This window comes from Pogona vitticeps, chromosome 5, assembly GCF_051106095.1.
Source record: "Pogona vitticeps strain Pit_001003342236 chromosome 5, PviZW2.1, whole genome shotgun sequence".
NCBI lineage: Eukaryota > Metazoa > Chordata > Lepidosauria > Squamata > Agamidae > Pogona > Pogona vitticeps.
In genome coordinates, this window is record NC_135787.1 from 73,412,801 (window position 1) to 73,440,543 (window position 27,743).

Sequence of the window (27,743 nt, forward strand, 5' to 3'; positions counted from 1 at the left end):
ACTTTTCCTGGTCAGGCCTTCAAGACACCAGTGGAATGCCTTCCCTAGGGAAACCTGCCTACGTTCTGCATTATCTCCTTTTCAGCAAATACCCAAAAGGTAGCTTTCTTGCAGTTTTCACAGATGATACTTTAGAGCAGGGGTGTCCAACCTTTCACCTTCCCTGGGCCACATTAGAAGATGAAAATTTGGTTTGGGCCACACATACATTTGGTTTGGGCCGCATGGGGGGGCAGCCCTAGCCATCTTCCGCAGCCCCGCTCCAAGCACGCTTAACAGCAGCTGCGATCTCAGAGAGCAGAGGCTGCCAGCTTCGACTTCGGCGGCTTTATGGGGCCGGGAGGGGGTCCACCTATTGACGGGGACGGCGCAATGCAGTCACGCAGCCCCCCTGTCCCCTCCCCTCCCACTCCTTCCTTCCTTCCCTTTTTCCCCCTCTACTGTTGTGACATGCCCCGGCCACATTCCGGCCGCAAGCGCCGACAGTGTAACTTGAAACTTTGGAATTTCTTTAAAAATAAAAAACTGCACTGGGCCGCATTACGAGCTGACCTGGGCCGCATGCGGCCCTCGGGCCACAGGTTGGACAAGCCTGCTTTAGAGGCTGACAGAGAGATCTCAGTTGAAATACGTCATTATGGTGATTTGTTGTTATTGTTTGGTTTGGTTTTCTTGTTGAATGATTTCTTGTACTGAAAACATTAGTCACATTAGAGACCAATCATGATATAAAGATGGGATATATTTCATGTTCAAAAACAAATATTCCAGAAATAGCAAGGTATTTGTTAAGGATATCACATGAATAACTGGCATTTTCTTGGGACAAATGATGTTTTGGCAGCTAGCAAAAGCAATTGGAGGGCCCAGCCTTAGGACTCAGGCCATATCCATGAGATATGGCCTAAGTTCAACCTGCAAAGAGTCTGGGGATGCTGTGGCTGTTCCCCAAACTCCATCCATTCCTGAAAGATCTATCCTCAGTCTAGGGATTCTATCCACACACACAGCAGCTAACCCTCCCAGGAACAAATACGGTGGTGAAATCCCCCTGCTATCTTAAATCAGAGATCAATGTTGAGGATTCCTTGTCATGATATTTGCCCATGCAATTGGGAAAGTTAGTGGTGTGCTGTTCTCTCCAGTGCCTGCTTGTTATCTTTACTATTTGATGGCAGTCGTAGCAGGAAGCCATGTGCACTCCACATTCTCTCTGATGAGAAGATGTGAGCAGTGGACAAAGTTTCAGAGCTGCAACTGGTGCCCAATATAGCTTGCTTCTATGTGCAGATTTATGCCTTCCACCACTTCCTCTGTGTGAAGAAAGTGAGAAGAGAATCAAACTCCCAAATAGCATCTGCCAGTCCCACAGTGGAGGAGTCAGGATTCAGTTTAGAGCTTTGGTGAGTTCATGAGAACCTATAGGAAGCCACTAAACATCTCAACATGTGTTAGCCTCAATAATTCATGCAACTGCCACTGTCTTTGGAACCATGAAAGGCTGTTGATTGTCCACCTTGTGGGGTATTTGGCACCGACTCTGCAAATGACTGTGTTTTGATTTAATACTCTTTTAACTCAGCTACAATGATGTGGCCAACTATGTTTGAAATTAACCTAGGAAATCACTCTCTGCGCATGTGCTGTATTGGCTTATTTTATGCTCATGGATAGCTGTAGGAATTCATTTCATGAAGAATTTTATCAGTCGTGTGTCTGAGGTTTTTTTTTACAAATAAACTTTATTGACTGAATTAGAGAAACATGATTTTTCTCTTAATATAAAAGAGTATAACAAACTGCTGTACCGATATAAGAAAATGAGGATGTCACGTGTATCAAGGCCCCATCCTCAGCTGAGACAGCTCTTGCAGCGTTGCAACCCATTCTCATTGCAAGCAGTGCACTTGAGGGCTTTGAATGAGTCTGTAAAACAGTTCCGAAACACTGACATCTTACTCCCATGGCACGCTGAGCACGGAAGAAAACCAAAGCCCCCACATGAGAGGCATTCATGAGGGTGTTGAACTCTCTGAAAATCACAACAGAAAAGAAAAGAGTGTCTGTTATTTGCAGCATACTTTGCAAGCTGAGAGCCAAACCAAGATCTGAAAACAATTTTTTTTCTACATGAATTACAGTCACCGGTAATCAATTCACACCACAAAGCCCACAAGGAATGTCAATGGGGAATGCCACACTCTTGAGAGTTACAATCACTCTAAAATTGCTACTCCACTTTCAAGGGAAATCTCCTCCATGACATCAATCTGGGTTTGTCTTGAAATACAATTAGGTTCAGAGAGATTATTTTTGTTGTAATTGTGCCAGGGAAAGAAAGGATTAAACTCCACTCCTTCCTCACTGTTCAGACTTCCTCAAAGACTTCCTCCAGAAAACCATGGCCAGTAATATTAATTACCCCCAAAACAACAACAACACACTGTATCCTAATTCACACAGTTAATATCAGATTTGCTATGCGGTCCTGAATCATGTGCCAACCTTCAATCCTGTTTCCATGAATAACAGAAATCTTTTGCTTTTCTGTTGCTACTGAATTTCATTTTATCTGTCCTATTGGCTATTAAGAGCATCATCCAGTGGTCAACTACGTTCATTACAGCTAAAGTAACTTACCCTAAGAAAAACATAACTGATTTTGTGTTCTTACTTTACTAGAGAATCGCTGACATTTACATCTTAAATGAATTTGCAGGTTCCTGCTTACGAGAAAGAAAGAAAGAAAGAAAGAAAGAAAGAAAGAAAGAAAGAAAGAAAGAAAGAAAGAAAGAAAGAAAGAAAGAAAGAAAGAAAGAAAGAAAGAAAGAAAGAAAGAAAGAAAGAAAGAATATTCCTTGCATTGGCCCTAGCATTTGGAAGCACGTGGGGATAACTTCAAGCTGCTAATTTTGGATGCCAGGAAAACACTGCAAATTATTAATTATGAACAGCAGCTGTGATGAAATGGTTGATTTGTACGGAATTCTATGGATGAGCACAGGCTTTAAGCCAGGGCTGGACTGGCCATCTGGCAATTCTGGCAAATTCCAGAATGGCCGATGGTCAGAAGGGCCGGTTCCTGCCTCAGCACAGGGCCAGGCTGAGCCCCCCTCCCCAAAAGAGAGCGAGCGAGCGAGAGAGCGAAAGGGAGCCTTCCCTCCCCGCCCCCTTGCCTTGCCTTGCCTTGCCTCTTCCTCTTCCTCCTCCTTCCTCCTCCTCCAGCCCCCTCCAGCTGGGGCGTCCCCCCCAACCTCCCCGCCCGGTCGAAGAGCGCACCCGCGCCCGAGGGGGGGCAACGCCGAGGCCGGGCTCCTAGCGCGGCCACTCCGCCTCCCTCCCGTGCCCGCAGAGCCGGCGGCGGTGGCGGCGGCGGCGCGCTTTGTTCGAGGCTAGCGCGGGCAGCCAAGACGCCACGGCTTCCCGGCCCTGCCTGCCCGCCGGCTGCTCTTGGGCCACGGCAGGTGCTGGTGGCCGGCCGGAGGGGCTGGCCGGCGCATCCCCCGCCCCGCTCGCTCGCTCGCTTCCTCGCCCTGGCGCGCCGGGGCCGGGGAGGGCCGGAGGGTGGAGCGGGAGCGGCGGCAGGAGGAGGAGGAGGAGGAGGAGGCAGCCTCGCCGGATCCTCCCCCACCGCCCGTCCGCCCCGGCCCGGCCAGGCCCGCTGCCTGGGAGCCCAGGTGGCTGAGAGCGCACGGTGCCCGGGCGCGTCGCCTTCGCCGGGCGCCCTTGGCCTCTCCAAAGGGAAGCGCGCCGCTGGGGGACGGGAGAGGGAGCGGGCGCCTCGGCCGGCCTTCCCTGGGCGGGCAGGCGAGGAGGAAAAGCCGGGGGGGGCGGAGAGGGGAGGAGGAGGAGGAAGGGGGCGAGGATGGGGAAAAGAGCGGAGGGGGGGACTGGAAGAGGTGAGGAGGGCCGATCGGAAACTGGAAGCCGAGAAAGCCTCTCCTCCCGGGCAGGGGTGGCCATGCTGCCTCCCAGGAAAGCCCCTCTGACGAGGCTGGGCTGAAGTTTCGTCGGCAAGCCCAGCCTCGACCGGAGGGATCCTGACCCGGTCTGGGGAAGATCAACTTTCCTGGCCAGTTTTTTTTTTAAGTGAAAATTTCCTCATCAGAGCTGGGCTACGCTGTCTTTGTTTCACTGTCCCCTGAGAATGTCACAACCCCGCTTTAGATATGAGTTGCCTTCTTATCCTGCTCCTTAGGATGCGCTGCGGCAGAAAAGATACACTCCTCTTGCACAGGGAGGTTCTGTTTATTCGTTTCGTTCATATCCTCGGCTCCCTCCCAAGTTTTATCCTCCTCCCTACAGCCCTGTGAGGTAGGCCAGGCTGATGGCGAGAGCACCTCGCTCAAAATCCCCCCGGTGCATTTCAGGGGTCCAGAGGGCCAATCCTGGCCCAAAGCCAGGTGGGCCTGTGTGCTCTAAATGCCAGAGCCGATTTTTGGTCCCAGTCTGGCCCTGCTTTAAGCTGTTGTACTCTTTTGTCTCAGGCCATTTTTGTCCTCTCACACAGACACACAACCACATACAGCTACTATTCAAGAGGAAAACTCCCATTAGTGATAATGGTAGCTTCCCACCTAATCCAAACAGCAGCTATAGAAGGAGGATATATAGAGGTCCTAATGTGGTCATGGCCCTCCTACCCTCACAGCATGGTCTTAATCCAGATACAGGAGAAGATTCTGCATCTGATATTTTGTTTAAAAGAAAACATTTGTGGAATAATTGCCTGAATAATATTGTGACATGATGGTTTTGCACCATAATGAGCCATATGCTTGGATGCTTTAAAGCTGGAATCCTCTTACTAACAAAAGCCAATACAGCTGCAGTTACGGCCAGGAATATAATTCTCTCCAACAGATAGGAAAGACAAATGACATTTAGCTCTGAAGTTATTACTGTTAACAATGATAACAGCCTATATGATAAGGAGAGTCATTTAGATTATTTGAGTGGTCAATATTCTGGTGAAATCAAGCAGAAATTTTCTATATATTATTGTCAATTTAATAGAATCTTGGGAGTTCTAATAGGAAAATATAATGGGTATCTAATGTATGAAAATGGGATTTTAATAAGAGTCTTCTATAACACCATCAATTACCTCAATTTTGGTTAAAAGATCTTGCAGTTCCCCTGATTCGTTCATTGACAAAATTTTCTCAGCACCCTGTAAGGAAAGAGGCAAGGTTTGTTAATGTTATAGCTGATAATTATAAGCTACAACTGAATGTAAATTTACCATTTTCTTTGGTTTTCTTGCTGCTTTGAGGTATCTTATTGGTTGGTTTTGGAGCTTTAGTCTTGACAGTGTGCTTCAAAGAAAAAGAGAGACTTTTCCATCAAAAATTATATTAGCAATATAATAATATTTGTTTTATTGGCCCAGTCTTTGATTGTCAAACCTAGTATAATTTACCTTATATGTAAATAATTATAATTTACCTGGTATATGATCCAGTTTATGCCCCTTATTTTTATATGATAAGCTTGCTGTTAAAATGGAAGGAAGAGATTTTTAATATGTCAGAAAAATATTGTTGTTAAGTACAGGGTACTATAGAAAATGTGAGTAAATTAATGTGGCAAAAACAGTACTGCTACTATCCCAATCTATTCAGTATCAAATTTATACAGAGTATGATGAAAAATGTTGCAATGACACCAAAATAAAAATTCAGCCATGAGTTTAAAAAATAATATACTGTAGGCTGGGTACATTGGGGCAAGGGGAATATCAGAGATGGGAAGCAAAATGATACTGAAGTGGTTTCTTCATTTTTCTTTGTGGAAGTACAGAAGGTTGCAATAAAGAAAATGAAACTGCCAATGAAGTTATGAAACTTTGCTCCAACTCTTTCTGCTAATCAGCGAGGACCCATTAAAGAATAGCACTACACTGCCGAGCATTTGTTGTTAAGTTATGTGTTTGTGTGATTTTTAAGGTGAACTTGATGAGTGCCACTGTGATGTCTTTTTATTCACTGAATAATCCAAGACTGGGACAATGGCTAAAATCCAGTTAGTAAGTTGCAACTAGCATAGACCCATTCAATCACTGCAGATTTGAGTGACTCAACACCCATGTTAGTTCCATTGATTCAATGAAACATTTACAGTGGTGCCTCGCTTAGCAACGTTAATCCGTTCCAGAAAAAACGTTGCTAAGTGAAAACATCGCTAAGCGAAATTTAAAAGGCCATAGAAATGCATTAAAACGTGATTAATGTGTTCCTATGGGCTTAAAATTCAACTTTAAGCGAAAATCCTCCATAGCGCTGCCATTTTTGCTGCCTCTTAAGCGAGGAAAAACAGCGGGCGGCCATTTTGTTTTCCCAGCAACCATTTTGAAACCGCCGATCAGCTGTTTAAAAAGGGTCACTTTGCCATGATCACTTCCCCATGATCATTGCAAAGCGAAAAAAACCCATAGGGACTATCGCAAAGCGATCGCTTTTGCAATTGCAAAAACTCCTTCGCTAAGCGATTTCGTCACTCAATGGAGCGATTGCTATGCGAGGCACCACTCTACTACTGAATTTCAGCCAATGATACCCAATAGAAGGCTAGTGTTGTTGTTGTTTAGTCGTTAAATCATGTTTGACTCTTCGTGACCTCATGGACCAGAGCACGCCTCCTGTCTTCCACTGCCTCCTGGAGTTGATTGACTATTATATGTACTGTATCCATGTGTCTACTTGATTTACCCAACAGAAAATCACCAAGAGAAGACAGCTGTTTTTGTCACATAAAAAGAGTGTGCCAAGAATTAGGCCAAAAACACTCCACATTTACTGCACTGCTTCCTTCAGCAGTAGAAGGCCATCTTTTTGGGGGCCTTCCTGCTTTCTGTGTTGTGACAGGACATTCTGACAGCCATCTGTACCATAGATAGCAACTGCAGTTGCTACAAGTAGGAATGTGCATGGCAAAGATTTTTGTATTTATTTTGTTTTGGGTGGGGAGGGGATTTCTGTCATTTCATAAAGTCCTAAACTTCCTGTAAAAAAAACTATTTTAAAAAGCAGAGATGAAGTAGCAGAGAATCAATCAACTCCAAAAGCAGGCAATAATACATGAGAGATAAAAGCATAAGAATTACGTGAGCTTGCACATCGTGGTACACAGGTACAGTCACAAAATCCATCCCCTAGCCCACACAAACCCACAAAAGCAAATAAAACAGTCCCCAAAATGCACCAAAATGTTTACCTTTAACAGATTAACATATCATAAATGTAAAAAATCAATGAAATGGGGAAAGCACCTCCCACTGCCGTACAAGGGAAGAAATAACAAAATGAAACACACATATACACACAGAGAGCCCCCTCTCCCCAAAACTAAGAAAAGCAAGGAAGCACATACAAGGCAAAAAATTATAATCAGCTCCATACCCAAACCAACACTACTAGAGCATGGGCAGATTTTTCTTCCCCCCACCACCAATGCTTTCCCTTCTCTTCTTTGATTCCAGCATACAGCAACAGGCAGGCCAGGGAGGCAACAAAAATAATCCAAGAAAGAAAAGGACCAAAAGCAGAGGGATCAACAAAGATATCAGGGAGGGGTGTAAAAAATCCCAAGGAGGCATACCAGCACAGGCAGCAGCAAAAATCATTGGAAGAGATTTAGGGAAATCCTTCCAAAAAGCAAGAGAAAAAAGGATCCAGTGCAGAGACACAAGAGTGGGTAGGCAACACAATCCAACATAAAGGGCAGCAAGTACTCATATACCGACAAGGAGTGACTGGAGTTATTTTTTTAAAAAAAAAATACCTCTCTTTACTGGGTTCCAACCAATTCAGGCCATTACGCAGATTTAAACTTCCCATTTCCTCTCTCCTGGACATTCTGATTGGCTGCTGATAGCAGCCCTGCTATTGGATAAAAAATTATCCAGGCAATTTGATGGACAAAGGGTAAAAACAAGGTTTAATGAGAGAGGTAAACATTAAAAAAACCTTTCATGTATTTTATTAATAGACTTCATTCATGTTTAAGAGATTCTCTTTTAGCAATACATGAAAACAAAAGAGCACTTGTATGTTTTGTTCTTTTGTAAATCTGGCTTCCAGATTTCAACAGAACTGCAGGAGGTATAGTAGATATATTGGTGATATGTCTTCGTGAGAGGCTCTGGATGGGGAATGATGACAACCTAGTCATGACTAAGAGCAATAAACTATACCAAGGCAGGAAGAAGATATTAATGAGGTTCCTCCCATCCTTTAAGTAGGTCTTGCCATGTAAAGCCTAAACTCACCAGTCCTTAATTTATATGCAAACTTCTATAGAAGGAGTGGGGCACAATATCAGGGTATTTCCTCTGCAGCCTCCGCAGGCTGGTTGACATCAGACCATGCCCCTGATACTATCTCATCCCTTGCCAAAGCACCAGATTGAGCTTTTTTTTACACAGTGCTTTGACCAGAAAGCTAGACTCACTTTTCTCCCTCTCCCCACATGGAGAGGAAGAACAAACTAAGAGCTCTCAGCTGGTATCTGAAAATGGTAGCTAAGAAGAATCTGCTTTGCACAGCCCTGATTGGGATAGTGAGTGGTGCACAAGGGGAATCCAATAGTTACCTCCAGTCACCCTTTAGAAACAGTTGCCCCAGATAGCCTACTGGGCATGAGGAAGAGGGGACCAGACACTCTGGAGATCATCACCTCCCAATCCCATGCCTTTATCAGACATTGTCAAGGTAGGGAGATGTCTCCTCTCCCTTTGCTTTTGTATGTACATTTGCAGTCAGCTAGCTACACTTATTTGATACGTTATTCTGTTCAGTGCTTTGAGTGATTAGGTGAGTTGTTCCCATGGAAGCAGGAACTAACTGGCTTGCTGGAAAGATCCAACTACTCTCATGTCTCAACCTGGTTCATCTTAATGGTGTCTACTGGAACTTCTTTGGCATCTCTGGATGGCCATAAATATAAGAGATCAACCTGCATAAACAGAGTATATTATTACAATTCCTTGTCCTTCACTGTTGCTTTCCCTTGCCCCCATACTTTTCAACACCATGACATGATGAATGTCCAAGTTCCTTTTCATATTCCCTTCCTGTAGGAATATCCATTAAACACACTTCATTGTTATCCCAGTAGATGGCATGATTCATTTTCAGACAGAGGCAACCTTCAACCAATATAGAGACTGCAGATAAAAATGTATATCAACTGCATTTAATATGTCCAAAGGCAGACTACCTTATTTGGGTACAGATTTAGTCGACCATTCTTTTTTTAAAAAGGTAAATCTACCTTTCAGCTTACTAACTGATAGAATTTAGAAAAGGAAAGACATCAATATAAGTATGGGAGGCGATTGCAGCAGGAAGCACAAAATAATTTACAATTTAATAAAAGCTGCCACTCATTGTCAGAAGAAAAGGTCAATTAGACTCACTTGCAACGGCAATGAAAATGCATATAATGTAAGGTTAATAGGCACCAACTGCTAATTGACATTCCCTAAGCTGCTCCCAAAAGTGTTCCTTACAATGCCTCTTAGGTTCCCAGTTGCTGGTATTCTTATGGAAGAGGAAGCAGGTGCCCCAGTACACCTATTTATGCTGCCAGGATTCTTGAGCTTTCCAAGATCCCGGGGACTAAGGAAATCGCAGTTGCCTTTGTATCTAATCAGATGCAGAAACTGCCAGTTGTGATCCAAAAAAATATCCCTAAACATGGAGCACTGTAGTGATTGATTCTTTAAAAGGTCTTCACAACAGGGGCTCTTACTCTGAGTAGCTACAGGCTTGGCTGCTTTGTTTCACTGCTTTTGTTTCACGGAAGCCAACTGCTCTGCAACAAATACAAATTAAAACAAAACTGAAAATGAAAAAAAAAAAAACAGGAAAAAAGCCCAGAATTTTGAAGGACCCATATATTCGCATATGATGCACTCTCTACTAGCTTTGACTTTACAGTAGGAAATGCCACATTTATTCCAGCAATATTTCAGCATCCTGATGGCAATACTTCAAAAAGGCAAGGTTATACTCTCTGATATCTGGCTCGCTATGTTGCTGCAGAAAAAAAATAGATGGCATTTATTTTATGTCATTCTGATAAAAATCAGCTATAATTCACTCCACTGTTTACCCAGGAAGACAACGAGATCAGAAGTTCACAATGTCTATCATGTACATTTTCAAGCAGAGAGAATAAAAATATGCCTTGAACTACTGTAGTCCTTTAAAAATACATTGATAGGGCATGTACTCAGCTCTCATCACATGTCACACGTGGTGGTGGAGGCACCTGAGCCTTTGCAGATGGAATTTCCATATAAGAATTAGATGAAATATTGTTTATGACTTCCTTCAGTGTTGACACCCCCACTTTACTTGCGGTCCTTTTCATAGTTTCGTGCCATTAATTTCAAGCCCTCATATTAGATTAGATTAGGCATCCTTCAGTCTCAAGAGACTATGGTAACGTGCTCTGTATGGAGGACTTGGAACAGCGTCTAGTGTGGCTGAGAAGGCCAATTTGAGAGTGACAATCCCTTCCACATTGAAGACAAATACAATCTCTCCCCTGTCCAGCTCCCTGATTTTGCTGGGTTCTGGACTCCCTCTTTGCCTCGGCCTGCTGGACAGGTGTCTCTTCAAAATGGGAGAGGCCATGCTGCACCGCCTGTCTCTAGGCTGAATGCTCAGATGTCAAGGTTTCCCATCTATTGAGGTCCATTGCTAAGGCCTTCAGATCCCGCTTGCAGATATCCTTGTATCGCAGCTGTGGTCTACCTCTGGGGCGACTTCCCTGCACTAATTCTCCATACAGGAGATCTTTTGGAATCTGACCATCAGCCATTCATATGCAAATCCAAATTTAGGATCTTTCTATCTCTATATCGTGCTACATGGATTACACTTATTTTATTCATTTCATTTTCAGCAGTATCCCTGAATGTAGCATAAATGTGGGAGGGGAATGCACCCATAGAGTTCTAGTGGTTTTTTCCAGTTGTGCGAGCAGTGGTGTGTTTGTTCTTGGATCTCTAGGTGCGGTACTAGCTGTATGACCCAAGGCATAATTGGTAGCACAAGGGGATTGAACAACTCATTTCATGACTAATTGCAAATCCAGAAACAGTGTTGGATTCCACCACCACCATAGCACTCTTATGAATAGTCTGGAACTAGGTGCCTGCAACTGCCTTGGATACTGGCCGTTGTCCTCATAGTGAAATAAAGAATTTTTTTAAACGAACCTTCATCAAACATAAGGAATGCCTCTCCATTTACTAGTAAATGGTGTCTGTAGTCTGCAGGAATAAAGGCATGCCTGAGTGCTCCTGGAAATCTCTTGTATAAATAATCTGACCCATTTTCAGATTCACTTTCCTAGCTGTCACTGCAATTTCTATTTCTCCTAACCTGAGGCTGCATTAAGTGTATGAATGAGTAAGCCCCATGATTCTGTATTTTCTGTCTGTAAGCCTGCTGTATGCTGCTGATATGCTTGTTGTCATTATATACATACTTTACATACTGTATACTGATGGAGAAACATACAAAGGCCCAATTTCAGGCTCTTCTAGTTATTAGGATGTGTAACTTAGGTGTGTTCAACATTTTAGCTTTCCATCAGTTGTGGAAGTTCCGTAAAATACATTTCATGAATGGTATAGTGTAGAGATGAGCAGGAATCAGAAAATTGTCATTTGTTTTTATTTTTGATTATTCATCAAAGTTGACAAATCATGAATAACAAGTTTGTTTTTTTCTGACAAATTGAATCAATTTGTCAATTCGATTTGCATTGAAACCTTATAAAATGGCGCCCAAGCACCTACAGACACCAAAATCACAGAAAAACTACCCCTGATTCTCCTCTACAATCCATCCAAGTTTGGTGAAGATTAGATTTCAGATATCCAAATTATACATCCACAAATTGGTACCACAAAGTACCTTTTAGCAGCTGGCTTGGGGAAACCAAGTCTTCATCAAACTTGGAAGGATTGTAGAGTCGGGAAGCTTTTCTGTGATTCTGATGTTTCTAGGTGCTGGTTGGGTGTTTTATAGCCCAATAAATCAACAAATCAAAAACTGGTAAAAGTTCATTGAGTTGTGTTCATCGGGTGGCATTGATTCAAACAAATACAAATTGACAAATTAGCAGTTTTTGATGAATTTTGCAGTTCATTTTTTAAAATTCATGCCCATCTCTAGTATAGTAGTACATTTTCAAATGCCAGTGCTTATCATGATGGGATCCCCTCAACACCCCAAAAGTGAACTCAAAAACACAAGCTTTTTTTCATTTGTATCCAAACCATTCCTACAAATTATCATCACTATCACATATGGCCCTTTGTAAAGCTGTGGGGTCTTAACTGCCCATTCAAGACCAAGCCAAAATACTTTTAACTATAATACTTTCAGCTCATACCAATGCACTGTCACTGGTAAAATCCATGTTTTCCTCAATTGTTGCAACTAGATTAAGAGAGAACAGGGGTAGCTCTACTTTAAAAGTCCCTGGGTTTTGACCCTTTGAGCACTGGCACCACTATAACACTGTCTTCAACAACAGGTGAGCTTAGGGGCCTAATTGTCCTTACACAGAGAGATGGTATGGATTATTTTAATGTGCCAGGACTGTGATATACATAGTACACAAAATGGCAGTTCATGGCTTAAGGAAGGGACATGCCTCCCCATTCCATGAGCCATCATTAATATCTCATGCATAAAGGAGTATTCAGACAAACAGTTAACAGAAACGACAGATAAACACTATAAATAACATGGAAAATGCAAGCTGGTTTTCTCAAATGGTATATCATCAATCTTGATGCTCAATAAAATTACAGTATTCTCAGCTGGTGTCCTGCAAAAGACTTAAGTACTTTCCCAAACCAAAATCAATATATGCCAGTTTTTAAAAGCATCTATACTATGCTGCATTCAGAGACTTGAGTCATGCTTTTGCTGGAGTAGATCCAAACTGTTTATTCTAGGAAAATAAGAAAACTAGGCCAGCGCTGATTAGAGGAATACTAACAGCAGGGATTCTTCTTCTAGATAACCAAGGAGGAAATGAAGGGAGCCATGGTCATGGCCCCATATACCTCTTAGGAACAAAGGCAAGAGACATTGCAGGTGGAGTTGTATCCAGTCATCTACAACAATAGAGACAAATGCTGTACTTACCCCCAGATACTGGCCTTCAATAAACACAACTGGTAGGGATGGGATTTCTCCTACTCTTCTGCATCTCTCATCCAGTTCCTTTCCATAGTCACTGTTCAGTGCAATGTTTTTCTCCTGGAATTTCACTCTGTGGTTTTGGAAGATCTTTCGAACCAACTCACATCTTTCAAAAGTTGTTCTTACCACACGTAAACCGGTTGTGTAAATTACTATGCGGCCATATTCCAAAACAGATGAGACCTGTACAAGGGAAAGTAGGTTATTTTTTCCTATCAGGTTAATAAAATGAACAGCAAAACAAAACCATCCTTAGCAAACAGTAGTACATGAGTCTACTTTTACAATAGCTTACAGTTAGCATTGTGTTGGATTTAGAAGCAAACTAAATAGTAAGTGCAACAGCCACTTTGACTTCCCAAGCAAATATTCCAGGCAGTCATATTTTTAGGGATATCAGAGAATTAGTACGCAGTCTCAGAATTGCACACCCGAGTTCCCCACAGTGTTAAAAAGGATGCTGGGCACACACTTCTGGCTTTGGATAGGGTTGCTTGCAGTCTGTTTCCTTTGAGCATCCCTGGCAACTTTGCAAAGAATCACAGAGCTCATATCACAGTAGCAAAGCTCCAGACAATTATTTTTCAACAACAGCTCTCAGAATCTCCCAGACAGCATGGTTATGCTAACTGGGAAATACTGAATGCTGTAGTCCAAGAAAATAACTTCCCCAAGATCTGCACATGACCATGCTGGCCGGGAGATTCTGAAAGTTATACTCTTCAAAACCAATATATCCAATCCCTGACTCACTTACTTGCTCTCTCAGAGAGGTATAGAAAAAGTAGCTCTAAAAAATGAAAGTGCTTTTAAAAACTGACACTTGAATAATAGTTTACTATAGTCACTCCAAAACAAGTAGCCAGCCAAGCAAAATCACTAAATGAAAATAATTCTTGACAGCTGAATTGTTTCTGTTATCATGAATTTGTTTATATTACAGTAAGGAAACATGAAGCAGCATTTGTAAACTTCGTAGTGCACTCTTTAGATTATAATTTTTTGAGTTCACAAAAGTCTAGCATTTCAGGATTTTATGGTAACAATATTCTGGGGAACTAGAATCTTGGTATTATAAGGCCCTGTTGTTACAAAAGCTTTATGCTACAGAGTCTTATTACTCTAAGCTCTGCTAAAAAAAACGTTAGTCAAAACAATAACGTTGTTTTCTTTTATTTATTCCTATTTTAAACATTTTTTGTATTTTAAGACAACCATTCTCAACCTTTTTTTGGCCACAGATATAAACACAATAGGGAAGTGGTGGTGCTGTGAGTTAAACTGCAGAAGCCTCTGTGCTGCAATTTCAGAAGACCAGCAGTCATAAGATCAAATCCACACCACGGAGTGAGCTCCCATCGTTTGTCCCAACTCCTGCCAACCTAGCAGTTCGAAAGGATGTAAAAATGTGAGTAGATAAATAGGTACCACCTTAGTGGGAAGGTAATGGCGTTCCGTGTCTAGTCGCGCTGGCCACAAGACCACGGAAACTGTCTAACTGACAAACGCTGGCTCTACAGCTTGGAAATGGGGATGAGCACCGCCCCCTAGAGTCGGACATGACTGGACTACATGTCAAGGAGAACCTTTACCTTTACCTTTATAAACATAATATGAAATGAATATTGGCTAAATCAAGATTGTGTAAGTTGCATAACAAACCTTATAATGTGGTGTATGATGAATTGCCCGTGGCCCCCTTCAAACGTACCATGGCCATTGTTGAGAATGTATTCTCTGTCTTTTGTTTTTTCAAAATGCCTCTTTTAGACTATAAGCTCCTTTATTTTTGAATTCAAATACAATTTGATTTAATTTCTGGCTACAACTTACGTTTTGTTTTAGGTTGTTTCTTATTTGCAGCTTTTCATACTTGTAAGATTTTTGGACAGCAAGTATTCATGCCTACAGTTTTTCATAGCTGTAAGACTTGTATTTTTATAACAACTTTAAAATATTTTGTGGCATAGAAACATTGAAATAATGCAGAAATAAAGCTTGCAGAATCATACAACCTGATTTTGCCTAGAAGTATTACAACATTGAGACATATCTTGATACTCAGATGATTTTTGATATGATTGCCAAGGATTGTTTGGCTTGATTCTGGAGTTAATCCTTTGGGGGGGGGCATAATGCCAGCTGTGACAAACACAGGCTTCTGATATTTCCCTGGAGGTCTATAAAGTTTTGTCGGACTCTTAGGGAGGGTTTAGGAGTCAGTTTATCTGATCTGACAGGTTAGGAAGCCACCTGCTGTGGGGTTGCTTCTTCCTTCCAAACAGCTGATTCTCCAAATGGCATGACCCTATCAGTGTTCTGTTGCAGCTGGTTGGAACTTGGGGCCAGAACTTTGTGCAATGATACAAGGTCTCCTGTCCATTTGAATAACATTGATGTAGTATTCAAGTTCAAAAAAGGGCACTGCTGGTTTTGCTGGGAGATTTCCAGGCCCAGCTCTGCCACAACAGATCTGGTGTATCATTATAGCTGCACATGGAAATAAGAGCTGTCTGTCACCCAGAAAAGAAAAACTGCCACAAGCAAAGATGCTGGGCTGCTTCCTAAAATGATTCCTTTCAGAGCAACATAGAACAGCCTTGCAAAATGAATGACCCCCTTAGCCTTTGTTTCCATGGGGTAAACCATCTGCTGTGATACAAATGTGTATATACACACACCCTTATATGAAAGCACATACACGTGTTTATACATACATGCACTCACATGGATATTCACCACAAAACTTGCTCTTGGAGATCTTTCCTGTTATGTTTTTGCTGCCCTAGAGAAAATGGCTTCAGGTCTTTTCATAACATATATGCAGATTATTGCAGCAACTAACAAGCCTTAAAGACCATGCAAATTTCAATTGACACAATATAGCTCATAGAATAGCACTAAAGGTAAAATGTCAACCTATATAATGTCAGCTTCCAGCTTAGTGGAAAGAAAGGTGGCAGTTTTACTTCTCCAACATGAGACCCTCCAGTTGAATAGGATTATAATTACCATCATCCCCAGCCACTTCTCAAGGTCCCCATGATAGTTGAGCTTGCTGTCTAATCTCTTCACCACTCTTGGACCACTGACCACAATAATTACAATGACAATAAAGCAAAAATAAAAATCCTCTAACAATTTAAAATGGTAGAGTGATCATAGGTACTGCTACATTGGCCTGAAAAGGACGCCCAAGATAACGTACAAGTTGAAAACAATGGCTGGAATGTTGTTGTTTAGTGTAGTAAGACACACTAGAGAAGGCACATTGAATCAGTCGGGATTTGACGAATCAATTCCTCCAGAAATGTTGTTAATTTAAATTAGCCTACTCTAGTTGTGACTTACTTTAGAGAATCAGAATTTTGACACACATGCAAAAAATATCTGAGTGTTAACACAGAGATTAGAGTTCATTGTATTTAAAATTATGCAAATACCATGCAGAACAGAAAAGTTTTACCAGCCCAGCTAAAATTAAACAAATATGAAAACTGTCTAAGTTTCATTGAAAAGCCTACAACTGGGGTGCTCTCACCTCCAAATGATCCTGTCCCATCTTGCTACCAACCTAACTTATCTTGGTGCTGGAGTATAGAACAGGGCCATCAAATGTGCATTTCATACAGAATAGAGTTGGCAACTTCCCCAGAGCACTGCACCCACTGACCTCTGCCAGTTCTGTGAAGCTGACCTCTACTCTGAAAACATGGGAGGAAAAAGATGGCAAATCATACTTCTGGAGGACACAGTTGGTCATTTTGGGCTACTATGCCTCCATTTCTCTTAAGACCAGAAATCACCTTGGAGCAGGATTTGCCATTCCCTCCATTTGAAGGTGCATGGGTACAGGGCCCTAGGCATCCACAAGAACAGCTTAAAGAGTGGTGTGTGTCCAGAAGATGACACTTTATCCAATCAAATATGTGTTGTCATATCATTCAACCATTTAAGGTCAGAATGGGCACCTGTGATATATACATTATTGGACCACAACTTCCAGCCCCCTAGGCAGTGTCATTGATGAGTGACTACTCAGTAGAGTCCATGGAAGTTGCAGTCTGGCAACATCTGGAGGTTCACAGTTGTCTATCCCAACTTAGGACTTTATAACATTAGAATTTTAGAACTGCAGAGCTGGAAGGATCATCTAGTCCAGGCACTGTCAGAGAGACACAGTGGAGAATTAAACTCCCAACCTCTGGATCCACAGCCAGATACCTAAACCACTGAGCTATCCAATACTTAAGTAATAATAAAGTTTATTGTAATCATATGACCCATACACAGCAGTTAAGTAAGAATATCACAGGTTTCCCAAATGCTATCTTCCTAATCCAATCCAGTTTACATTTGCGCTGTTCTGTTGAAGTAGTTCTGGAGGTTATGTTGAATATACAGACTAGCTCATAAACATCTCCACTGCTATTACTGAAAATATGAGAGTACATTTTGTACTAGGTGTGAGACCAAATGCAGCTTGCATTTGCTGTTAGTGTACTTCGCAGCATGCTGTCAGATGTTATTGCAGAGTACACAATAGTACAGGTTAACAATAACTTGTAGATTTAGTCTTTGGGACCTGGAGTGAATGCCTGAGCACATTTCCTTCTTTGTAAAGGAATCTCATCCACACATCTATCTAAGCAAATACAAACATTTGTGTTTATTAGGCAAAAACACTTGGGATAGGAAAGGTATGCTCCTTATATACCTCCCCATAGCACTTAAAGTCCTCTGTGAGTGGTTTACAATTTATTTACTACACATTACTCGCCCAGTGAGCTTGGTACTCATTTTACTGTTCTTGGAAGGATGGAAGGCTGAGTCAACCTTGAGCTGGCTGCCTGGGACTGAACCCTCGGTTGTACACACAGTTTTGGCTGCAGTACTGCCATTTAACCACTGCACCATGAGGACCTGAAAAGTGATCAAAATCCTCATTCTAGTTAAATTGGAGATGGCCGGAGCCAGCAACCATAAGAATAGCAATCTAGGGTGGAAAGAAGGTCATCAGAGGTTAGAGAAGGTAAAGAATTACTAGGAAAGCTGAGGTCATTTCTGTCTATTCTTCCCTGGGCAAAGACATGTATTTTCTTGAGTGGAAGCTAAATTGCAGCAGTCACTTCTAACAGATTTCAGCTGCACAGTGGTATACCAAGAAAGAGAATGTGTTTTCTACTCCCCCTCAAAGTATTACAAAATAGATTAAAGCATACAACTAATATATTAAGTAAAGACAAACATATATAAGACTAAACAAATAAGGAGAACTAAACAGCATCTCAATCAAGGTTTTTCTGGATCCATTTGAGGAACACAGGTAATCACTAATATATGTATACATTTATCCACACACACGTTTATAACATATATATAAAACAGTGACTAACAGAAATATTTAAAGAAAACATTTCAGATTCTGAGTAGGGCTCAACTATTCAAAACCTATGACCATTTCTCAGTGAGCTCAGGTCAACCTAGCCATAGCTTATGGAGAAACGGAGTCCCCCTGATGCGTCTCCCCAGCACCAGTGTCCAGCACAACAGCATCCACTATGAGCAACTAGCCGAGATTGGGAAGGAAAAGGTATTCGGCATTCAGCGGAAGATGTTGACCAAAAATATAACTTTTCTCAGCTGTACACAAAATATGCAGGGGCACAATGTCAGGCATCAGGAGAACCCAATACTAGAAAGAAATGAATTTCTCTCTGCTACATTAGGAATTTACCAGAGGAAGGAGTCACCAGCCTGCTTTCTGCTGTGCCAAAACAGCGGCACTTCAGAGGGCCTGACTGTGACAATGACACAGTAGCTACCAGCTGTACAGAGGTTTTGTTAAAAAAAATTTTAGGAAGCCAGGAGTTAAAACACAGAAATTCTTCAAAGACAGGAGGCTTTCAGAAAATAAACTATGGCTGCAGAGTTTGGGGGTGCTTCTGTCCATTTGTAAGAAATAAGGTTAACTAGCATCAGTGCAGCAGCTCTGGGCAGTCCAGTTGTCACCATATCTGCCCAAATTGCCTCTCCAGAAATTATGTTAAATCAGGGCATAGCCTTTTTTTTTCCAGAAGTAACCATATTTATCTTTAAAATCCCTCCAGAGTAATGCTATGCCTTGACAAAGCTTCCTTCCACCACAGTTTGGAAAAGTTACTTTTGGGGGGACTATGCTAGCTAGGTGATCCTGGGAGCAGTTGTCTGAAAAGGTAGCTTTTCCAAACTCTCTCTTTCTTCACTACTTCTGCCTCTATGTTTTTTAAGTGAAAAGAGCTATGTCAAAGAAACAGATATAGCTTCAAAGTCCTTCTCTAACAGCCACACTCCTTTAAAGATTCCACTAACTAGCCATGCCTTATTCTAAAATTCTATAAACTACAGGACGAGTCTAATGCAAACTAATTCACGCAAACTCACCCTATGCCTCCTTTTGGAGTTTACCATCTTTCTTTCTTTCTTTCTTTCTTTCTTTCTTTCTTTCTTTCTTTCTTTCTTTCTTTCTTTCTTTCTTTCTTTCTTTCTTTCTTTCTTTCTTTCTTTCACAATGGCTATTTCTAGGCCCTGGAATTCCTTACCAAGTGAGACTAGGGGCCTGTCCACACTTGCATTTAGATATAATATATGGATTATTGGTGGCAGAGTTTATAGCAAAAAAAAAAAAAAAAAGACCTCTAGTTAGAACAGTCCATTCTTTCCCTTGAAGAGCTGTTGTACACCTTTCTGGCCCAGCACTATGGCATGCATTCCTTTTGGCATACATATTGTTTAACCTGGAGATGGCAGCCTCCAACAGCCTCTGCTATCATGACTGCAGATTCTGAGGCAGGAGAGAGAAAAGAGAGGTGGACCAAGGGAAGGGAAACAGGGAGGGGAGGGAAACTAAAACAGCACTGATAGAAGGAGGGGGGAGGCAATATAATTATAATAATCTCACTTCCCCTGACCGTTGTCAGATGATCGGGGAAGTGCTTAATTGACGGCTGATCAGGCTAGAAAAGCCAAATACATAATATAATAAAGGAATTTTATACTAATCTTTATAAAGCGCGAGTAGTAGATGAGAAGAAGATAAGAAACTATTTGGAAAGAGCAAATCCCCCCAAAATACCAGATGAAATAAAAAAGATGATGAATGCCGAAGTAACAACGATGGAAATAATGGAAAGTATAAATAAGCAAAAAAATGAGAAAACTCCTGGTCCAGATGGGCTTCCCGCGGAATACTATAAAACATTTCAAGTAGAATTACTGGAACCACTAAAAAAGGTGTGTAATCAAGTACTAAAAGAAGCAACGATTCCAGAAATCTGGTTGGAAACAAACATCATGCTATTACCCAAGGAAGGCACAGATCTAACTCAAATAGGGAACTATAGGCCAATTTCACTACTTAACGTAGACTATAAAATATTTGCAAGTGTCATGGCGGAAAGATTGAAAAAATATTTAGTACAATTTATACATGAAGACCAAAATGGCTTCCTCCCCAAACGACAATTAAAAAACAACATAAGAACAATAATAAATATCTTAGAATATTATGAAGAACACCCAGAAAAACAAATGGTGCTTTTATTTTTAGATGCCCAAAAAGCTTTTGACAATCTAAACTGGGAATTTATGAAAGCACAATTGGAGGTCATGGACGTTGGACAAAATTTTCTAAACATGATAAAAGCAATTTATACAAGGCAAATAGCAAAAATAATCGTAAATGGAGAAGGAACAGACAAAATCGAAATCACTAAAGGTACACGACAAGGGTGCCCACTCTCTCCTCTACTCTTTATTCTTTCATTGGAAATACTGAATAGAGAAGTAAGAAAAAATGAAGAAATACAAGGAACAAAGATTAAAGATGAAACATACAAACTCCAAGCATTTGCAGATGATTTGGTCTTTATTCTGGAAAATCCAGTGGAAACAGCCCCAAATTTACTTCAGCAAATAAAGGAATACGGCCATGTAGCTGGACTAGAAATAAACCAAGAAAAAACAACATTCATAACCAAAAATCTAACTCAGGAACAAAAGACTCAACTTACATCCAAGACAGGAATTCAAATAGCCAAGAAAGTAAAATATTTAGGAATAAATTTGACTGCTAGAGGGTCCTCATTAAAGGATGACAATTATGGGAAACTCCTAGAACATATAAAACAAGAGCTGACAAGAAGGGAGAAATTACAATTATCCTTTCTAGGTAAAATTGCAAAGATCAAAATAGAAGGGGTTGTTTGCTGTTTGGAGAAGCATGCTCTTCCCTACTGACTTCAACAAACCCTTTGTAGCCCAGTCCGCCCCACACCTAAAATCGGCAGTGTGGGCAGTTCATAGCTTTTATCTCTCTCAGTCTTTCTCTCTCTCTCTCTTTATGTCATCCTTCTACTAGGAGGGGAAAGTATTTCTATGAAGTCAGGCCTTTAATAAATAAGCTGCTCTGGTACTGAAGGGGGGTGTAATCACCTCAGTTTTTTTAATTGAAATTTATTAGCATATATTAAATGTTTTTTTACATCATGTTTGAATTAACCTTTAACTACCTTTCTGGAAGAATGATGAGATATAAATAAAACAGAGAAAACATGAAATGAAACAATCATAATGTTGTGTTTATGTTATGTTTTGGTGGAAGGGCTAATCTGAGATTCTAAGGGTTCTTTCAAGCATATTCAAATTGCTTCCTTGTCAATTGCCTCATTTTGGCATCATTTCTTATGGTTCTGGGGATACTGAGTTCTCTAATAGTTCTATCTACACCACAGCATTATACCGGTTTAATCCTGTTTCTGCTGCTATTGCTCCATCCATCAGAATGCTGGGATCTGTTGTTTGATGAGGTACTTAGAATTCTCTGGCATCATTCAGTAGATTTAAACAATTCTAAGTACCTCATAAACTACAAATCCTAACATTCTTTTGAATGGAGCCATAGCAGTTACTGTGGTATCAAATGCATATATCCACATAGTACAGTGGTGCCTCAACTTACGAACGTCCCTACTTACAAACATTTTGACTTACGAACAGCTCTGGTCGCAACATTTTGCTTCGACTTGCGAACGGAGCTTTCACTTACAAACAGAAAAAGGCAGGGGGCAAAGGTGGGCAATTCAGATTTCTAACTGTAGGTGGCAACGAGGCCGCTTTGTACTATAGCTCTTTCACTTTCGGCAGTTAGAGACTGTGTTGTTGTCGGAGGCTTGGGAGAGCCTCCTTCTGCTTCAGATTGAGTGTGTGTGTGTGTGTGTGTGTGTGTGTGTGTGTGTGTGTCCGCAGGGAGGTAAGCTGCTGTTTTCTCCTTTTAAAAAACTGTTCTGGATGTGTTTTGGCTGGGGCAGGTATGTTTCTGTGCTGTGTTGTTGGTGACTTTGCTGTTTATTTTTGGAGGGTTTTTTCTTCTTCATAAATGTCAGCAATGGAAGTGGCTTTACTTTTTTTATGGAGTTTTTCTTCTTCTTCCTAAACCTCAGCAACGGAGGTGGCTTTAGTGTTTGTTTCTGGAGGTTTTTTTTTCCTTCTTAAACCTCAGCAACGGAGCGCCTTCCGACTGGGCTCGCTGTGTTCTTTTTATTTATTTATACATATTTTTTGTGATTTTTTTCTTCAGACAGAACGGATTAATCAATTTTCAATGCATTCCTATGGGAAATGGTGCTTCGACTTAAGAACATTTCGACTTACGAACACCATTCCAATACGGATTAAGTTCGTAAATTGAGGCGCCACTGTATAGGTATACTCTTGAAAGGAGTGATAATCTCTAAAGACTATACAATAACAGAGTGCATCAACAAGTGTAATTGTATGAACACTTTGAGTGGAAAGATGAGATTTAACAAAGTTAAAAAAGCTACCCTTGAATATATTCAGAGGTTACATATATTAATCTCTGAGATATCCAGTGACTGGGGGATCATGGGAATCAGAGTCCAAGAAAGTAATGCTTGAAGTTTCTGGATCTGTTTGGAACTAAATTGCAAAAAAGAGGTCAAGAAAATGTAGTGTACATATTAACACTATTTGTTGTTATTATTTTCCCCTATATCCTAATAAACACAGTTAATCAGCGAAGGACAGTCGTTCCTTCTTCCGAACTATAAATATTTATGCCTATGGGATCAGCAGCAATGGCCCTTTGTTGGGTACATGTTCACAAATCTGAGCACTGTTTGTCCTTCACTGATAACATGACCATATTTATTGTGAGGTGTAGGAAAACTCATTACGGTGAATTGTTTTCATGAAATAACACATTATTTTCCTGCTGTTGCTTTGGCGATTCAGTCCTGAATCCACCAAACTATAAACAGCAATTGTCACTCCATAAGTAGTGCATTTTGTGTTCTCTCTGTCTACACGTAAAAGCAAAAATTCATATTTCCGAAGGATCCAGCTTTCTGTAGTAAAACATCTTTTACCAAATGCTCTGTTTACTAATATGCCTGCTCTTTGCTTTCTCATCGCACAATTCTTCCTCTGCTGTTCTTGCTCTTAATATTCAGTGTTCCATCAGTGAAACATTCCTTATGTGTAGTTTAAAACAGTGTGTGAACAAAAGCTGCTAATCCTATGGGGACATGAAATTAATTCTGATATTGTTTAATTACTCAAAACAATTCTAATCCAATTATAGAAGCAAAGATGCTTTCTTTGCTGTGAACAAAACAAACTTCATTGCTTAAAACCATAGGTCACCACAGTATCAACAGCAACACAAAACTGCACTGACACAACATATCAGTACATAAATACAGTATGACATAGCTTCCCTTCTTTCTTAAGATAATGCTTGGCATGTATTTTCTTTGCTGCCAAAGCAAATTTTGTTACTTGATAAGTAGCAGTAACATCCCTACCCACAAGCAGCGTACAAGATTGAGCCAAAGGGGGGGGGGGGTCTTTCATACAAGAGTCTGAGAATGCCAGCAAGAAGTTGACTTCTGGGGTGCTCATATAAAGGGCAATTTAATAAATAATGGAAGGTATCTTCGACCTCTCCTGATCCACAGATAAAGTTTTTAATGAAATGGAACATTACAATATCTCCCCTCCATAATGGCTGATGGCAGACACTGAAAATGCAAAACTGTGAATGTTTTTCTTAAAGGAGCTGAGGTTAGATTAACAAAATAATTCTCCAAACCAAATGATGTTTTGTACAGGTGGAACCAACAAGAATAGGGTATTTGTGAGATGGCACACAAATCCAGCCACTTAGAGTGAAGACAATTTTTTTCTTTAATCAGATGGTTGGCTCTATTAGAAGCAAAAGTGAGCAAGGACTCCATGTCAATCCCATAGTTCTGTAAAATGGGTCTAACTGAATTTACCCAGGATTCTCAAGAAGGAATATGGAGTTGTTCTTTATAGGACTTTGGAAAGTGAGAGTCGCTCATGCAGGCCAATTTCAGCCAATACATGGCCAGTGCAATGTGGGAATGTGCTTAATCCTATTTCAGCCTTTAAATATGCAGCAGGTATGCCATGGAGGACTGTTAGGAGAGATTGTATTAAAGAGATGTGTACCACTTCTTGAGCTAGGGTTTTTGTATATCCCCATATGCTATTTGAGGTACAATTTTCTTAGCAAACACCTCAACTGCAGGGGCAGCTAAATTCCTGCGATGGATTATGATTTAAGAGACTGAGTGGAATGGGATGCTTTCAGATTGTTTGCTTTCAGATAATGTTTCCATGAAAATTAGGCATTAAAGCAAAGGCCAAGATATCTAAAATTCTGTGCTCAATGGGTTTGTCATCGAGCTTCTATGTGTGGGTTGTTCTCTTATTTCCAAAGACTACCTACTTTGGTTTCTTTCTTTGCTATGGTTAATCTCTGTGAGCACTAGAAACTGAAATCACTATCTGCACACAAGCCTAAGTTTCTTGCCTCATCATACTTTAAAGATGGTCTACTAGCAGAAGACTCTTCTGCAGTGAACAGATGATAGAGGGGGTGAGTGGTATGTCAAACAGCTTAACTTGAATCCATAGAGCACTTCTAACACTGTTCTTCTGATAGAAATCACCAGTGTGGTAAGATGAACCTTGCTCCTCAAGGGACCTGTAGAAACAGGAGAACCACATGGCCTAGCCATGAGGTAGCAAGTTGAGGTAAGCAAGCCTGCCAGATAGACCAGAACTGACACTGTGCCAGACTGGAAATGGGCACTGCAAGTAAGAGAGGAAAGATGCTCTTGTGCATGGCCCCTGGGAGATACAGGTAGAACTGTAAAAGCAATGGTCTGAGGCAAGAACAAAGCTCAGAGAAGAATATGAGGGAAGTTGGGGTAAACAGACACAAAATCAAGGTACAACCCAGCTAATGAGGTAACACGATTATACAGAGTCAAGTAAAAAAACTATCTGGGTAGCCAGGCAACCAGAAACATGCACCCAGGAGCAGCAAGGGCTTGCTACCTTTCCCCACCAAGACTTCAGTCCGAGCTTTAAAACTACCAATTACGAAATCAAACGTTGCCTTCTTTCAGCCCTGCTTGCTCTGAGATTTGTCCCCCTGCCTGGCAATCTAGAGAATCCTAGCAGTTTCATGTGACTTCTGCTAGTACCTTGAGATGTGGGAAGCCTAGCTGTAGCCCTGATAGTAACCTACCCAAATTCGGTGCAGGAGAAGAGCATTTTGTTGGGGGTCTCTCAGGAAGAGCCTTACAAAGGACTATGAGCTTGTAAATAACTATCCTGTTGCTGTATCTGCTTCTATACAAAGTGAAGTAACCATGGGTAGTGAGAGGTTTCTTAATGGATCATTAATGGACTAGCACAAAGCCACATCCTCATGCCACTTCTGCTATAATCTGATAGGATCTAGAATATTAAAAGACAGAAGTGGAATAGTGTCCTTAAGTGGCTATATACACTAACTACTCCAAAATGGATTGTTCTGCTTTTATTTTTACTGTGCTTGGCTGGTTAAATCTAGTGATTCATAATTTTCAGAAGAAAGTGTAAAACTAAAAGTTTGCTCTTGCGGCTCAGGGATTGTTTCAGACAGCCTGGCATAGTAATAGTAATTCTCTTATGCAATACCCCATCTGTGAAATTCAATGCCCTTTACAAAGTGTAATGAAGAAAATCTCAACAGCCACTACTTTATGGCTGTACTAGGAACAAAGACTGGATCACATGCTTCCACGGCCTCTGCTTTCTCATTTCTTTCAAGAAAAGTATAAAATTTATTTCAAATGTCAAGCAAGAGGAGAGACCATTCTGCTGACTGCATCTTCCCCCTAGAGATATTGCAGTATTACGTGCTGGAACATTTCACACTGTAAGTGTGACTCACTAGAGAATTCCTTGTGATAATGAAGACTAGAGGCAAAAATACAGCAATCTGGGTCACAAGAAGTGAACAGCAATTCTCAAGATACTATGCCAACTATTTGATGAGCCAATGGGGCCTAGTGGGTGGCTTGTAAGTGCCAGTATATGCATGCATCAGAGTCATTTGGTAAAGTTTCCCAGTAAAGAATTATGCTGCAGTTTTTTGTAGAAAATACAAGTTTGGGGCACGAAACAGTTATGCAGATTTTTCACAAACATTGTGTCAAACAACAACAACAAAATGCCCTAAACCTCCAGTATTATCATCAGCAGGGTGGAGTGGGGGGTGGGGGGCATTTGATTTTTTTTAACTTTCAAGAATAAAATAAGCCAGTACTCAAATCATGCTTACTCCTGTGTAGGAGAAAGTATGGATAGTGACGATTATCTTTATTGATGGGACTGAGCTCATGCTCCAAGAAGCACCGCTGGCCTCAGAATTTCATCTTTTAAGCAGCAGAGAAAGGGAGCAGTGGGATAGTACAGCCACGACATGCAGGGCTTGAACACAGGGACTCTTTGATGAGCAGAATGATGACCAGGTTTAGTCTTCTAGGTTTCCTCTGCTCTTGACTGCATTACTTACAGTAGCAGGAAGTATGAATTCTCCTAGCAACAATATATCATTAGGACACACCTCTGCTATTATGCAAAATATGGGGGAGATTATTTGTCTTGACTAGGCAAGTAACACCTGTTCTTGGGGGCAAATGAAAACTGCTAGAACTGGTTTGTCAACATGGATTGACATAAATGCCTGATTCCTCTCTAGAGGATGAATGCCAAGATGACTCATCTCAGGAGAAGGAAATCAGGTCAATGGAAGGACTCAAGGAGGCAACTGGCAGCATCCTTTCAGAGGCAGAGGAGGCAAACCCAAGCCTTGGCAGGGAGGACTTACTCCCCCTGGAGGACAAGGAGAGCCTGGCAGACCTGCCACTTTTGGGTGCAAGATAACAGAGAAGGCTCAGGCTGTTAGAACAAAGAGCTTGGAGTAGGAAACACTGTAATCTTCAAGGACAACCATTCAGCCCACATGAAGAGGCATAAATACAGCTCTCTCAACTGTATTTCGGAAACTGGATTGGCCCTGACTATCAGCTTCTGTCACTTGCTACCTGCAAAACATCACAAACTATATCACTGAACAGAAGGAAA

General features: G+C 41.2%; 1 protein-coding gene across 1 annotated transcript in view; it reads right to left on the reverse strand.

The window, feature by feature from the left end:
• Positions 1–673: 673 nt before the first annotated feature.
• GRXCR1 (glutaredoxin and cysteine rich domain containing 1) overlaps positions 674–27,743 on the reverse strand; it is a 53,298-nt gene continuing 26,228 nt past the window's right edge. Inside the window, exons 3-5 of the mRNA XM_020786279.3 lie at positions 13,179–13,418; positions 5,108–5,173; positions 674–2,032 (exon numbers count right to left, since the gene is read on the reverse strand). Of these exons, the coding sequence (XP_020641938.3) occupies positions 1,853–2,032; positions 5,108–5,173; positions 13,179–13,418 (486 nt within the window). The 3' untranslated portion in view covers positions 674–1,852. The remainder of the gene's footprint in view (positions 2,033–5,107; positions 5,174–13,178; positions 13,419–27,743) is intronic.